At 42.4% G+C, this 16,542-nt stretch overlaps 2 protein-coding genes across 3 annotated transcripts in view; one reads left to right on the plus strand and one right to left on the minus strand.

Annotated features, from left to right (window-relative positions):
- The window catches only part of LOC142310094 (olfactory receptor 11L1-like), a 183,600-nt gene that overhangs the window by 35,128 nt on the left and 131,930 nt on the right, over window positions 1–16,542 (minus strand). The window lies entirely within an intron of this gene.
- On the plus strand, window positions 6,840–7,775 carry LOC142312761 (olfactory receptor 11A1-like). The gene has a single exon (XM_075351748.1). The coding sequence runs from the start codon at window positions 6,840–6,842 to the stop codon at window positions 7,773–7,775; it is 936 nt and encodes a 311-aa protein (XP_075207863.1).

The raw sequence follows: 16,542 nt of genomic DNA on the forward strand, positions 1-16,542 counted from the left end.
TGAGAAGTGCGGTGATGAAGATGACCAAAGAAACACTTCTGAACAGGCAGGATCTTCAGGTTGGTAAACATTTTTATTGAATCCTATTTCTAAAGACTGAACTGTCATGTGTGAGAAAAATTATATTTCTTATTATTACTGCATGTTACTGTCATTTGGTACAGTTATGAAGAAAAACAGATATTCCTTTTGGGGCAGGGGCAGTGATGTGTTGTGTACAATAAGCAGAAATTGTATAATAAACAATAAAATAACAGCATTGACTTTTTTTGTTTAGGGGAATTCATGGATTCTGGAAACTATCCACCTATCCATCCAGGATAGTGCTTCATTAGCAGCAGCATCATCATCAGACACCCACAGCCACATATCACCATTACCCAAAAGGAAGAAAAAACCTTTACCTCCTGGAACCACCATAGATAGGTTTGTGATAAGAACTAGCAGATTAGAAAAAGAGTTGATTGATGAAAAAATTGCCCAGTTTATTTATGCAACAAACTCTTCTTTCAGTCTGACTGAGAACCCACATTTCATTAATATGGTTCAGTCACTGAGACCAGGATACAGTCCACCCAGCAGAGCTGATGTTGCAGGGAAACTGCTGGATCAAGTGTATGACAGAGAAATGGAGCAATGTGCAACAGCTCTGGAGGGTAAAATTGTTAACCTAAGTATTGATGGGTGGAGTAATGTCCACAATGATCCTATTGTATGTGCTTGTATAACAACAGAAGAAGGTAAAGTCTTCCTTGCACAAACAACTGATACGTCAGGAAATGCACACACAGCAGAATACTTACAAGAAGTGGCAGTAAAAGCTATAACGACATGTGAACAAAAATTCAAATGTCTAGTACGCAGTTTGGTCACTGACAATGCTGCAAACGTATCCAAGATGAGAAGAGATTTAGAAGAGCAGGGAGGGAATACAAAGCTGCTAATAACATATGGTTGCAGTGTTCATTTGCTGCACCTCTTAGCCGAAGACTTAAGTGTTCCAGAAATAAAGGCTAATGTTTTTGAAATTGCTAAATACTTCCGTAATAATAATTTTGCTGCAGCAGCTCTGAAAAGGATGGGTGGAACCAAGCTAACGCTCCCACAAGATGTTAGATGGAACTCTGTGGTGGACTGTTTTGAGCAGTATATCAAAAACTGGCCTATTCTGATGACACTTTGTGAAGAAAATCAAGATAAAATAGATGGCACTGTCACGGCCAAAATCCTCAACATTGGGCTTAAGAGAAATGTTGAACATATGCTGAGCTTCCTGAAACCCATCTCTCAAGCTTTAAACAAAATACAGCAAAATAGCTGTTTTATTGCGGATGCTGTTGAAATTTGGAAGGAACTGAGTGAACACTTAAAAAGAGAACTACACATGGACAGAATTAAATTACAAGCAGTAAACAAACGAATGGGACAAGCACTGACTCCAGCTCATTTTTTGGCAAATATTGTCAATATCCAATATCAGGGTCAAAACCTAAGTGCTGAGGAAGAGGAGTTAGCTATGACATGGGTATCCAGCAATCATCCATCTTTAATGCCAACTATAATAAACTTCAGAGCTAAGGGGGAACCATTCAAGAAATATACGTTTGCTGAAGATATTTTAAGGAAGGTCACACCAGTAAACTGGTGGAAGTCACTTAAGCGCTTGGATTTAGAGACTGTTCAAGTAATGATTTCACTTTTAACAGCAGTGGCTTCTTCTGCAGGCATTGAAAGAATATTCTCTTCCTTTGGACTCATTCATTCTAAATTGAGAAATCGGTTGGGACCCAATAAAGCAGGAAAGCTTGTTTTTCTTTTCCAGATTATGAATAGGAACAAAGAAGAAGATGATGATGAAGATGACGACAAGTGAGCTACAGAGGACAGCAGGGACAGTAGTATTTAAGGTTTTCATGTGTCGGCTGGGCTGACAGTCTAAGTTTATTAAAATATATATATATTTTGTTTAGCCAAATTAGTTAACAAACATGGATGTTTGTTTAAGCAAATAACTTATGCTGTAATGTTGTTATTGTTTCAGTTGAATAAATCTATTTAAATTGCTATTAAGGTCAGGATTATTTTTCTCCTTCTTAAGTACAACAGAACAGTGGTGTCCAAATATGAATGATTAACCCATTAAACTGGGGAGAAAAAAGTAATATAAAAAGTGATTCTAAAAATCTTCATCTACTTGCATGTTAAAGTAGCAAGAACTAGTTTAGGTAGAAACTTTGATTTAAATCACTGATTTAAATCAAGCCTTACTGACTAGTGATTTAAATCATGATTTAAATCGTGATTTAAATCAGTTAGATTTAAATCAAATCCACCCTGATTCTATGCATACTAATGTGATGAATAATAAAGAGTAAAGGCTGCTTTACACACAACGATATCGCTAGCGCTTGTTAGCGATGTGACACGCCCAGATCGTTGTTACGATTTTCCAAGATCGCTCATAGGTCATTTTGTAGCAGTCACACATACACATCTTACAAACGACACTACATCGTTCAGCAATATATTGTTTGACCAAGGCGGTCGTGTGGATATTGTTCGTCGTTGGCAGGGTGTCAAACGATGTCTGCTGTGTTCCAAACAACGAACAATATTTTGAAAGTGAAAGACATGTCAATGATCAACGATTTTCAACCTATTTGCGATCGTTCGGAGTCACTCGTAAGTATCACACGCAACGACGTCGCTAACGATGCCGGATGTGCGGCATGGAATCCGTGACCTCGACGACATATCATCAGATAAATCATAGCGTGTAAAGCGGTCTTAAGAGCTCTGTCAGATGTCCATGATTGTAGGTTCAATCTCAGATGGCAGTGCACGGACTGGCCGCATGTCTCCCTACCCGAGCATAATAGCCTCATAGAAATATATGAAGCTGTCACTCTCAGATCAGGAGACATGCAGCCAGTCTGTGCACTGCCATCTGAGTTTGGTCTGATGATAATAGATGCCTGAAAGAGCCCTAACGAAGCAGGAAAAAATAAGTAAAGCTAATCTGATAGTTAAAGTGGATTTCTGGGTAGAACAGAAATGACTGCAATCACTTTCTGTGTCAGTAGATTGCCAAATCCTGACATTGTACAATATTTCCAAATTCAGTGTCAGGATTCCCCTCTATTGTCAGCTCAAGCAGTCATCTTATGACTACAAGTGTGCTATTTACATAGCATATTTACGTGCCAACAAGCTTCTGATCTGCTTTTCTCAGTTAAACACTGCGAGACGCAGGAAGAGAAGCCAGTAGGCACGTGACCAGAAGTATCCAAATTGCCTAGTTGTAGGCACATGACAACCACTGTCAATTGGTGGAAATATTCACACTGTAAGGATTTGGCAATCTGTAGTTACTTAGAATGGTTGCATAAATTTACATTCAGTGTGGAAAAGCCCTTAAGTAACAGTATATATACAGTGCCTTGAAAAATTATTCATACATGAACCCACGAACCTTTCACCATTATATCATGTTACAGCCACAAACGTAAATGTATGGTATTTTATGTGATATACCAACACAAAGAAGCAAGTATTTGTGAAGCTTAAAGGAAACAAATGTTTTTCTAAGTATTTTAAAAATATAAAGCTGAAAATTGTGACATGTATTCAGCCCCCCTGAGTACAGTAAGTCTTTTGGCAGTTGTCTCTACCAGCTTTGCACATCTAGAGGCTGACATTTTTGTCCATTCTTCTTTGCAAAATAGGTCTAGCTGTCATGATTGTCACTACATGCCTTGTGACTAGGGACAGGCTCAGGGTTAGTTTTCTCTCACCATCTTAAACCATACACTTTAAACGTGTATTTTTCCTTTTGGCAGCATCAGGGTTAATGTCAGTTTTGCTTTGCCTGCTACAAGCTCATTACCCCGGCTCAGGGGTTTCCTCTGATGACCATTTCCGGCCTGGAAAAAAACTTCTGGTTATTCAGTTCAGTCTGAGCTAGGCCTGGAGCTGTGAGGAGGTGGTTTCTGCTGCTGTTACTACATTCGTGTGTGTGAAGGTAGCTTGTTTTGTTACTTTTCCTTTCTGTGATTCGCCTCCCTGTACACCTTTTGTTGTCCCCTACTGTTGTCATTAGATGTGAGTGAGTTTAGTGGTACCCCTGTCTGTGAGTTTTTTCTGTGGGGTTCTCCACTTCTGTCCTTGCCTTTCCACTGGGTGGTGGGTTGTGGAGGGTCTTACCATCAGGGACAAGGACAGGAGACAAGGTGACGTTGAGGGCCCAGGCCTCATTGCCATTAAGCATACCCCTGAACTGAGGGAAAGCCTAGGGTATGCTTAGTTTAAGGGTCAGCGTAGGGTCCTCCTTTCCTGTCGCTCCCCATTCCTGTCACTCCTCGTGATATAAGTGCAGTGAGATTGAATGGAGGTGTCTGTGAACAGCAATTTTCAAGTCTTACCACAGATTCTCAATGGGATTTAGGTCTGGACTGTGAATAGGCCATCCACACTCATGAATATGCTTTGATATAAACCATCCAATGTAACTTTGGTAGGATGTTTAGGGTCGTTGTCCTGCCAGAAGATGAACCTAGACCCCAGTCTTTTGCAACCTGTACCAGGTTTCCCTCCAGGATTGACCTGCATTTAGCCCCATTCCTCTTTCCATCAACTTTGACCAACTTCTCTGTCTGAACAGTTTCCGCACAGCATGATGCTGCCACCACCATGTTTTATGGCGAGGATGGTGTTTTCTGGGTGATGGGCACTATTAGTTTTCTGCCACACATAGCGTTTTGCATTTAGCTCAAAAAGTTCTACTTTAGTCTCTACTTTAATTTCATCTGATTGACGCGCCCACGGGGTCCCTGTTTTCGCTACTCGTCACCAGACCGGTGGTGCTTAAGCTTGTCATGGTGGCCTGGCCCGGTTCCGTGACCCCGTCGGTGTCAATAAAGAAGAGAGAGGGGTTGGGGATAATGGGAGTAATTGTCTCGTGATGCCACCTGTGGTATGCGGCTATGAGAGGAGCTGCCACTACGGGAAGTCTCTCTCTGCAGCTGATAGGGACGCAGCTTGGTTAGTGGAGCTCTCCATAGGTAGAGCTAGGCCCAGGGAGGATGAGAGTGGTAGTCTCTCTTGGTTCAATGTTGGGGTGCAGGACTGAGGACACCGTTAATAACTGGATGACACAGTGGCTGTACTTTCTTTACCTTTACTTTACAGTGATGATTACAGGCCCGGGAGTCTGTTCCAGAGATGCTGGGTGTCCAGTAAGGCTGGAGGCAATGAGGGAGATTTGCTCTGCCCAGTGGGTTTGAGGCCTTCCTTAATGCGCTTGTTGGGTAAGTTTCTGTGGCCTGAAGCCCAACAGTGACCTTCTTTCTAATTGTCGTTTTTACTGCCCCTTGTAGCGGGCAGCGTGAGCCAGAGTGGGTGCTACCTGGTTACCTGTGGTCCCAGGCTCTTTCTTGAAACTTTGCGTTCGGGAACTTCTGGTGGGGCAGGAGACTTCAAACCTCCTGCCCTTCGGGTTTCACTAATAGGGCTTTGGCACCTACAAATCGAGGACCCGGGTGTGCTGATCGATTCGCTGGTCCTGGAAGAGCTAGCTCACAGCTCCCTAGCAGCGACTGTGTCCCTTGCTCGCCTCTACTTGTCTGAGCTACAACCCCTTCTATCGGTCAGTATGTACAGGGAAGCTCCCTTCAAAACAGGTCCTGAGCTCCCCCTACTGGCCAAGAGTTGGGAAGTGTTGCATGTGAATGTACCGGACATGAGTATCCGCCCCCCTCCTTGCCTCGAGACATAGCATTACCCCCTTGGTGGAGAGTGCAGAGCTACTGTGGCTCTTGGACACTGGGGTGCCACATGACCTCAGCACCTTTTCCCACATGTTAGCTGTGTCCCCTCATGGCTTTTTGCAAACTGCAAACAGGAATTCTTGAGTCAATTGTTCACTCAAGGTTTTATTTAGGGGTATCAGTATACAGGGACTGAATACAAATGCATGTTACAATTTAAGATTGATATTTTTAAATATTTAGAAAACCATATAAAATCCCAAAAAAATACAAGTTGGTCGGTGTAACGTGCACAAATGTGTAAAAGTTCACAGGGTATAAATACTGTTTCAAGGCACTGTATTGTATCGATTTATGTATCCATCTTTCACCTATCTATTTATATAACTCCTATCTAGCTATACAATCTGTGCTTTTTTTTTTCTAAATACCATATCAATCTGTAGTGACAAAACATAAGATGACAATCTCTGATCACAGTGGTGATGTCACTACACAAATGACAGTTTGCATGGTATTCTAAAACCTCTAGTAATAATAGCTGGGAACTTATAGATAGCTTATGTATTTTCTTCTTGTTCCGCAGTCCCCATTAGGGCTCACAAGCTAAATTCCTTAGCAGTATGTCTTGTGAGTGTGGGATGAAACCCACAAAAATACTTTGCAGATGTTGTATTTGGTGGAATCTGAACTCAGGACCCCAGTACTGCAATGCAACAGTGGGTACCACTCAGCCACCATGCTGCCCAGCCAGGTCAACTGGTTCCTCTTGTAATTGTTTTTTTTGTTTCAGGGAGAAGGAAATTAGATTGTGAGACCCATTAGGGACAAGGGCTGATATCAATCATACCACTCTCTGAACAGGGCTGTGGCACATGTTGGTAATATATACAGAAACAAGTAGTGAAATTGTGTCCAAAGCTTGCAGACACCTCCCACTATAAAATCTGTGCACTGCAATCAATTAATGCAAGGTATAACATATTATTTGCTTGTAGGTAGGACCGTTAGCATTACTTAACATCTGGACCTACTCTGCAGTTTCCAATATTATCCTTTTTCTTACACCAGGTCATGCCAAAACAAAACCAGTCATCCATCTTGTATTTCCAATTTGTGGGGTTTCAGAACCCCAATCATCTCAAAATTCCATTCTTCTGCCTTTTTCTTACAATTTATGTCTTTATACTGTTTGGGAACCTATTAATTATGATCCTGGTAATATCAAGTCAAAAACTCCGATCACCTATGTACTTCTTCCTCAGTCATTTATCTCTATGTGATGTATTCAGCACATCTAATATAATCCCGAACATGTTACATATTGTGATACTGGAAATGATTTCCATGTCTGTCCTTAAGTGCTTTCTACAGTTTTATCTCTTTGGTAGTTCAACTTCTACAGAGTCTTTTTTGCTCACAGTGATGGCATATGACCGATATTTGGCCATCTGTTACCCATTGCATTATTTCTCAATTATGGACTTTCGTCTCCGCCTTCTGTTGGCAATGGGGTCTTGGGTATTGGGCTTTACAGTCACACTAATACCTGGCATCCTAGTGACCACACTTCAGTACTGTGGTCCCAATGTCATTGACCATTTCTTCTGTGACCTGGCTCCCTTCTTAAAGTTGTCATGTTCCGACGTGTTTGTTGTACAGACAGAAATCATTGTCTTTTCAGTTCCTATAATCCTGTTGCCATTTTTATTCATAATATCCAGCTATATTAACATCTTCTTCAGTATTATGAAGATTCCTTCTACATCTGGTAGGGAAAAAGCTTTTTCTACATGCAGCTCTCATTTAACCATTGTTTCCACATACTATGGTACTCTAATTATTGTCTACATGGTCCCATCCAATGGACACCTATCAAACATAAATAAATCATTGTCTTTGCTGTATATTGTAATAACACCATTATTCAATCCTTTGATATATAGTTTACGGAACAAGGAGATACAGGCTGCTATGCAAAAAATCATGTGGAATAGAAATCCAATCTAAAAAACTTATACAATATTCCAGATGAGATCTCACTAAAGCTCTGTACAATGGGAACACAATCTCTACCGGTTATACCTTTCGCTAGGCAGTCAGGTATCTTTTTTTGGTATCCTCACTCTACTGCCTTGGACACATTATGATCTCACTTTAAGGACCCTTTCACAGAACTATCCATTTTTATTGAACAGCTCGAAAAGCCTGTCATGGACCCATAATAGACCGGTGAGAGTTTGGACCTCGAACAGGATTAAACTCAGTCCTCACAAAAATAAACTGAGGCATGTCTATCTGTTCGCAATAAAATAGGAACATCGTAATGCTCCCCTATAATATAATGAGTATGTACTCTGTGAGAAACACAGATAAAAGACATGAGGGAAGCAAAGATATGTGAATATGGCTTAAGATTTTCAGGATTGAGTTCTCCTAAATCCTCTTCTGAAGTACATGCTAATCATAATATGAGGTTCAGACCGAGAATTCTTTCTCAATAAATATTTTATTTTACACTTTGAAAGATTAAGCTTCAGTTTATACTATGTTGACCATTTTTCTGCAATAGTTTAAGAATGTTTAATTTTTTTAAAATTAGGTAACACTGCATTCAATTCTCCCAGGATCGCTTAAATCACAGAAAGCGGGCCTTCTGAGATACTGTCTTACGGCGGCACAAATGGTGATCCCGAGATACTGGAAATCGACTGGGGTGCCATCTGTGAGGGAGTGGTTTGCGGAGATGGCCATCATCCACAGGATGGAGTCCCTAACAGCAGAAACCAATGACTCAGTGGATAAATTTCTTAGCATATGGACCCCCTAGACCCTTACTCTTGATTCTCTACCATTTCAGAACCTTATTGGTAACGCATGACGCGTGTTACGTTAGTCTAATGTAGCGGCCCGAGTACTGGGGAAGTAATCCCTACCATGCCTTCCCTCCATCTCTTTCTGTTGCTCTTCTCTCCCCCTTTTCCTTCTCTTCTTTTCCTTATCTTTCCCCCTTGCTACTTTCCTTTCTCTCTGGTTCTCGTTAAATCTTCAAATTTTTTCCTTTTCTTTTTTGTTTTCGGCAGTAGCCTCGCTTTGTTTGAGGTGTAGTTCTCAATTGGAAGGAGATTGTCTGTATTATAAAAGGTGGTTACATGTCATATGCGTGCCTTATGATAGTTAGTAAGAGAAGGGTTGTTAGTTAGGATGTGGCTTATACTCTTCTCTGTAAGTTGACATGAAGTAATCACGTATTTGAATCTTTTTTTTTTTTTCTTCCTGTAAATTCTCTTGTTTACTTTAATAAAGAAAGATTAAACATAAAATTAGGTAACAATTAGAGTTGAGTGAGTACCTAACTATTCGTACTGGCTATACTCATAACGAGTACTGTCTAATACTCGTATATTCATTCCGAATAGCATGTGCAATGCAAGTCAATGGGGAATACTCGCAATGTAACGAGTAACCCAAATTCCGCACTATTCGCTACTCACACGAATAATACGGAATTCGGTTTACTCACTACTTTGCAAATAATGGCCCAAAAACTCTGACAATAAAAATATTATGGTAGCAATAACCAAAAAATGTTTATGTATAGTACTTTTCTTTAGGATATTGATTGCGGTTATTTGTTTGCTCAGTCTGGGTTTGTTGATCTAAGTGGTTTGTGAATGAAGTCAAGTTAAAAAAACGGGAGTTGAAATCAGGAGTTCAAAGAAGGGGTTCAACATCTGAGAAAGTTAAATGTTTTCAGTTTGAGCTTGGACTTGGTGATTGGGTGATTTGGGAATTAAAGGGACCCTGTCAGCTGCAATATGCATTCAGAACCACGAGCAGTTCTGGGTGCATATATATAAACCCTGCCTAACTGTCCCTGTATACACTAGCATTGATAAGTTTTCTAAAGATCTCTTTATTTCTTAAAATCCTTTATGATATGCTAATGAGTACAGAGACTAGTCGCAAGGGTGTTAGTTTCTGCGCTCATTCCACCCTATTAGCATATTAGCATGTGAGCACGCCCACAGTGCTATCCACTGCCCAACGTCATGATCGGCAGTGACCCGCGTACTTGTGTCCATTGCACTGCCTCAGAATGCTGGGCTTAGGGTCAATGCACATAATCAGGAGTCTTCTGATCATGCGCAGTACACCAGTTTGAAGCCGGGACACGTACACCCAGCTTCATAGTGCGCATGACTGGAAGTCCGGGGATCATGCGCACTGAGCCAAAATCCAGCGTCGAGCGTGGTACCAGCAGAGGGGAGCGTGTCCATGCCTCTGACTCTGCACATTGATTAGCATGTTAGCATGACTACAGGGGTGTGCTTACATGCTAAGGGGGCCGACTAGCCAAGGGAACTAATGCCCTTGCAACTAGTCACTGGCCTCATTAGCATATAATGAAGGATCTTTAGAAATATGTTTTCTAAAGATCTCTTTATCTATGCTAGTGTGTACAGGGATGGTTAGGCAGGGATTAGTAATATGCACCCAGAACTGCTCATGATTCTGGGTGCATATTTCACCTGACAGGTTCCCTTTAAGTAATTAGAAAACTAAAACTGAGAGCAGGAGTTCAATATCTGTAAGTAATTAATTTCTCCCTACTTTTTATAATTCTTTACTTTTTTTTTGTTTGATTGGATAATGGATAGAAGGATTGGAGGTTTCCTTAAGTGAATACTATGTCATATGTAAAACTGTGAACACTGATATGGCAGATGGGAGTATGTTGCCCAATTGGAAACTCATATTAGAGATTTGTAACTAATAGTATTAATACATAAATGTAAAATGTATCTAGATATGGTCCATGTTAAGTAACATAAAATCAATGTGAGCAATGGTGTGGAACAATATAGGATACATCAAAGAGTTCTAAGGAACTAAACTCAGGTATTGTGGTGCCCTTATAAATAATTTTTACAGACTTGTGACTGGTACTATGACAAGTGAATGCTAATGTGGTGCCCAGTTTCAAAAAAGAGCCCTAAATCATAGCTGGGTAATAGTAGAACAGTAAACTTATCCATTGTGGAAAAAATATTTGAGATGTTTGTAAAGGATTATACACAGAAATATGTGGTAGAAATTTGTATGGTTTTACTAAGGGCAAAAGTTGTCAAACTAACCTGAGAAGGTTTTATGAATAGGTGAGTAGAAACAGAGGGGTAGCTGTAGATATAGAAAGGCATTTGACACTGCCCCACGTAAGTGCATAATAGGCACTAGTGATGAGCGAGTACGCTTGTCACTACTCGGTACTCGCACGAGTATCACTGTACTCGGGCTACTCGGCGGGTACCGAGTAATTTCGCGATACTCGTGCTGTACTCGTGGTCTTCATCCCTGCATGTTGGCGCTCTTTTGAGAGCCAGCTATCATGCAGGGATTGGCTGGCAGACCACTGCAATGTCACAGCCCTGTTAGTTGTGGAATTGCAGTGATTGGCTGGCCCGCACAGCGTGACCGAGCCTTTATACCGGCGGGCGCGCTGTGCTTTGCACACAGCCATCTCGCATTCCCTGCTTTCCCCGCCCACAGGCACCTATGATTGGTTGCAGTGAGACACGCCCCCACGCTGAGTGACAGGTGTCTCACTGCACCCAATCACAGCAGCCGGTGGGCGTGTGTATACTGTGCAGTGAAATAAATAATTAAATAATTAAAGAAACCGGCGTGCGGTCCCCCCAATTTTAATACCAGCCAGATAAAGCCATAGGCTGAAGGCTGGTATTCTCAGGATGGGGAGCCCCACGTTATGGGGAGCCCCCCAGCCTAACAATATCAGTCAGCAGCCGCCCAGAATTGCTGCATATATTAGATGCGACAGTTCTGGGACTGTACCCAGCTCTTCCCGATTTGCCCTGATACGTTGGCAAATCGGGGTAATAAGGAGTTAATGGCAGCCCATAGCTGAGACTAAATCTTAGATTAATCATGTCAGGCATCTCCCCGAGATACCTTCCATGATTAATCTGTAAATTACAGTAAATAAACACACATACACCTGAAAAAATCATTTATTAGAAATAAAAAACACAAACCAATTCCCTCGTAACCAATTTAATAAGCCCCAAAAAGCCCTCCATGTCCGGCGTAATCCACGGACCTCCAGCGTCTCTTCCAGCTCTGCAGCATGCAGGTGACAGGAGCTGCAGAATACACAGCTGCTCCTGTCAGCTTCACACAGCAACTGAGGTGAGTAGCGCAATCAGCTGCTGTCAGTCAGGTAACTCACGGCCGCGGATAAGCTTAGTGACAGCTCAGCTGATCGCGCTACTCACCTCATTTGCTGTGTAAAGCTGACAGGAGTGGCGGTGTCTGCTGCAGCTCCAGTCACCTCCATGCAGCAGAGCATTTATTATTTCTAATAAATGATTTTTTCAGGTGTGTGTGTGTTTATTTACTGTAATTTACAGATTAATCATGGAAGGTTTCTCGGGGAGACGCCTGACATGATTAATCTAGGATTTAGTGGCAGCTATGGGCTGCCAATAACTCCTTATTACCCCGATTTGCCAACGCACCAGGGCAAATCGGGAAGAGCCGGGTATAGTCCCAGAACTGTCGCATCTAATGTATGCGGCAATTCTGGGCGGCTGCTGACTGATCTTGTTAGGCTGGGGGGCTCCCCATAACGTGGAGCTCCCCATCCTGAGAATACCAGCCTTCAGCCGTATGGCTTTATCTGGCTGGTATTAAAATTGGGGGGACCGCACGCCGTTTTTTTTAATTATTTAATTATTTATTTCACTGCACAGTATACACACGCCCACCGGCTGCTGTGATTGGGTGCAGTGAGACACCTGTCACTCAGTGTGGGGGCGTGTCTCACTGCAACCAATCATAGGCGCCGAAAAGCAGGAAAGCAGGTAATACGAGATTGTTTAATGAGCGGCCGGCTTTTTCAAAAGAGGAAAAGCCGCCGGAGTTTAGTGAACAGCTGTGCAGCGCCGCGGCAGTGATCGGGGAACGGTAAGTATGAGAGAGGGGGGAGACTGACCGACAGACTGTGAGAGGGGGACAGACAAGACAGAGAGAGACCGACAGACAGACAGACAGAGAGACCGACCGACGGACTGAGGGAGATAGAATGAAAAAAAAAAAATGACCGACATCGCTAGTAAAAAGCACAAAACGTGCGTTTTGGACATCGGAGTGCCACACAATGTTTTCACGTAAAATCTTTCATGTAATCTCAAAAAGTAACATACACCAGCTCTATCTCACTATTGGGTATGTGCCCTTAACATTTGCGCCATGAAAATTCATTTTGGTGTCATTTTGGAAGGTTTTCTGGTGAGTCCGTAAAAATGGCGTAAAATTCAGATAAAATTGTTCACAGCTGTGACTTTTGAGTGATAAATGCTTCAAGGGGTCTTCCCCATGCTGTTGCCATGTCATTTGAGCACTCTTCTAAGACTTTTGTGACATTTTTAGGGTTTCTACATGCTGCCGGGGGGTCATTTCATAAAAATACTCGGGTCTCCCATAGGATAACATTGGACTCGATGCTCGGGCCGAGTACACGAGTATCTTGGGATGCTCGGCCCGAGCCTCGAGCACCTGAGCTTTTTGGTACTCTCTCATCACTAATAGGCACCAAAAATGTTGAGGTGCATGACTGCTACTCTGAATGGTCTCTGGTTATAAATGGTGTACCCCAGAGTCAGTGCTGGGTCCAAGGTCCACTATTATTAAACTATGTCCCAGATGGCACCAAACTATTTAGTATAGTGCAAGCTATGGAAGGTGTTCACAAGTTACTAGTTGATCTGGACAGATTAAGATTGAGTGTTTGGGTATCCACTCAGCAGATGAGGCCCAGTGCAGATAAATGGAAAGCTATGCATCTGAACATTAATAATATGCATGCATATGATCTAGGGGGAGTAAAACTAGGAGAGTCACTTGTAAAGAAGGCTCTGTCTGTAGATATAGATCTAAAGCCCGCTTTACACGCTGCAATGTATCTTACAATGTGTCGGCGGGGTCACGTCGTAAGTGACGCATATCCGGCATCGTAAGGTACATTGCAGTGTGTGACAGCTACGTGCGGTAGCGATTGAACGGTAAAAGGTTCATCGCACGCACGTCGTTCATTCCTCATGAATTGAACGTCAGGTTGTTCATCGTACCCGGGGTAGCACACATCGCAGTGTGTGACACCCTAGGAACGATGAACAGATCTTACCTGCGTCCTGCGGCTCCCGGCCCTTAATGCGGAATGAAGGAGGTGGGCGGGATGTTTACGTCCCGCTCAGCTCCGCCCCTCCGCTTCTATTGGCCGGCTGCCGCGTGACGTCGAACGTCCCTCCCACTCCATTAAGTGGACGTTCGCCGCCCACATTGAGGTCGTATGGACGGGTAAGTACGTGTAACGGGGGTTACTAGTATGTGCAGCACATTCAACAAATTGAACGTGCCGCACATACGATGGGGGCGTTGCAAATCGCATACGATATCGTATGCAAAATTGCAATGTGTAAAGCAGGCTTAAAACTATATAACAGCAGGAAATATTAATCAACAGCTTCTAAGGCCAGGAGCATATTCTCATGTATTAAAAGATGCATGGATTGAAGGGACAGAGAAATAATATTACCACTTTATAAAGCATTAGTGCATCCTCCTTTGGAATAAGCAGTTTAGTTCTATTCATGAAGTTCATTGAAAGGATGTCCAGGACCTAGAAAGGTATAACGAAGAGCTACAAAACTGATCATGGTCATGGAGAATCTTAGTTTTGAGGTAAGTTTAAAAGAATTCAACTTTTTTAGTCTTCTGAAGAGGAACATGATTAACTTGTAGAAGTGCATACAGTAAGTAGCCCATGTAAAAAATATAGTCAGAAGATGTTTCTTGTAAAGCGACCTCAAAAGAGAAAAGAGCACCCCTTCAGTCTGAAGAAAAAAAGGATTCAATCCCCGTAGTAGGCATGTCTTCTTTACCATGAGAATTATTATTCTGTTGAAGGGTTTACCTCAGGAGCTGGTCACAAGGGGAACCATCAATGGTTCAAAGAAAAGTGTTACCGTACATTATTTTTTCAGAAGACAATACCATAAATACTTATGTACATACATAAAATTCTTTCTCTGATTCTTGATCAACACTTGAGATTAGGAGGCAAAATCTTGACTAGATCATGTATTTTGAATGTACCTATACTCCTTCCCTTCATTTTCTCACTTTCTACGTTTCAAGTTGAAGGACATGTGTCTTTTTTTCATCTATGTAACTATGATTTGCTTATGATTGTTGGCTGTATTTTATGCAAATGTTTTTGGTCAAATTATTCTTAAGTATTTATTTATTAAATGATTTTGTTCTTGTAATCGGAAAAAAAACAACCATTGACTGAATTTGTTTTGTAAAATCTTTAATCGACACCTCAGAAAAAAACAACTCAAAGAAGCAACACACAACTTCTAACCTTTTCAGAACTCACAGACGTTTCCATCATCTCCTCATGTGGAACTGAATCAAAGCCCTCCCCCCCTCCAATTTACCCTCTAGTCTGCTGCCTCTTACCTCGTTACTCTCCTACCTCTAGTCTACTTCAGTCCATTTACTGGCTATCTATTGCATTGGCGGCATGAGCAGGCTGTGCAGCGCCTGCCGTGACCACGTGGGTCCGCTCATGTCATATGCACGTCCATCTTCCCGCCCATCATCTCTCAGCACTGAAGCCAGCGATGGCAGGTGGGCGGGATGATGGGCGGGGGGTGCAGGCATAGTAAACAGCCAGCCTGCGTGATCACCCCTGGCATCATCAGCGTGGAGGGCAATGAATAAGTACGGTATGCTCACCGTTCCCCTGCAGCATCGCGATGTCCTCCTGTCTGTCGGCCAGCTGATTTGTATAGAGAGCGGTGAGCACAGGGATGACGTTATCACTGTGAGCGCTCTCCACACACAGCAGTGGCCGCAGACAGGAGGACATCGCGATGCTGCAGGGGAACGGCTCCACACAGGTCAGCGGGGCTGCTGCTGGCAGAGAGAGAAGATGATCAATGCTGCAGGGAGTGAGGAAAGGTGAGTATAAACGTTTATTTATTTGTGTGCCATTGGATACAGGCCATATACCAAGATGGAGGTATATTATGAGCAGGATGGGGGTATATAAGCAGGATGGGGGTATATTATGAGCAGGATGGGGGTATATTATGAGCAGGATGGGGGTATATTTTGAGCAAGGATGGGGGTATATTATGAGCAGGATGGGGGTATATTATGAGCAGGATGGGGGTATGTTATGAGCAGGATAAGGGTATATATCAGGATGGGGGGTATTTATCAGGACGGGGGGTATTTATCAGGACGGGGGTATTTATCAGGACGGGGGGTATTTATCAGGATGGAGGTATATATCAGGATGGAGGTATATATCAGGATGGGGGTTATACCAGGATGAGGGACATATATACAAGGATGGGGATCATATACAAGGCACGAGGATTATTACCAGGATGGGGTACCTTAGTAGAGAATTTGGGGACATTACCCCCATAACAGTGTCAGCAGCAGATCTTCGCCTCATAACAGTGTGTCATGACCACATTTTTAGCTTAAAATTTTATTTTCCTATTTTCCTCCTCTAAAACCAGGGTGCGTCTTATGGTCCGAAAAATATGGTATTTAATTTTTGTTGCTGATATAGTTCCAAGATAGTCCATAGTGCTGCACATAGATTCTAATTGCTTTCCTAAATGATCACTTTTCTCACACACACTAAGACTACTTGTAAAAGGGAATCCCAAGTAAG

Source organism: Anomaloglossus baeobatrachus, chromosome 5, assembly GCF_048569485.1.
Source record: "Anomaloglossus baeobatrachus isolate aAnoBae1 chromosome 5, aAnoBae1.hap1, whole genome shotgun sequence".
In the NCBI taxonomy this organism is placed as follows: Eukaryota; Metazoa; Chordata; class Amphibia; order Anura; family Aromobatidae; genus Anomaloglossus; species Anomaloglossus baeobatrachus.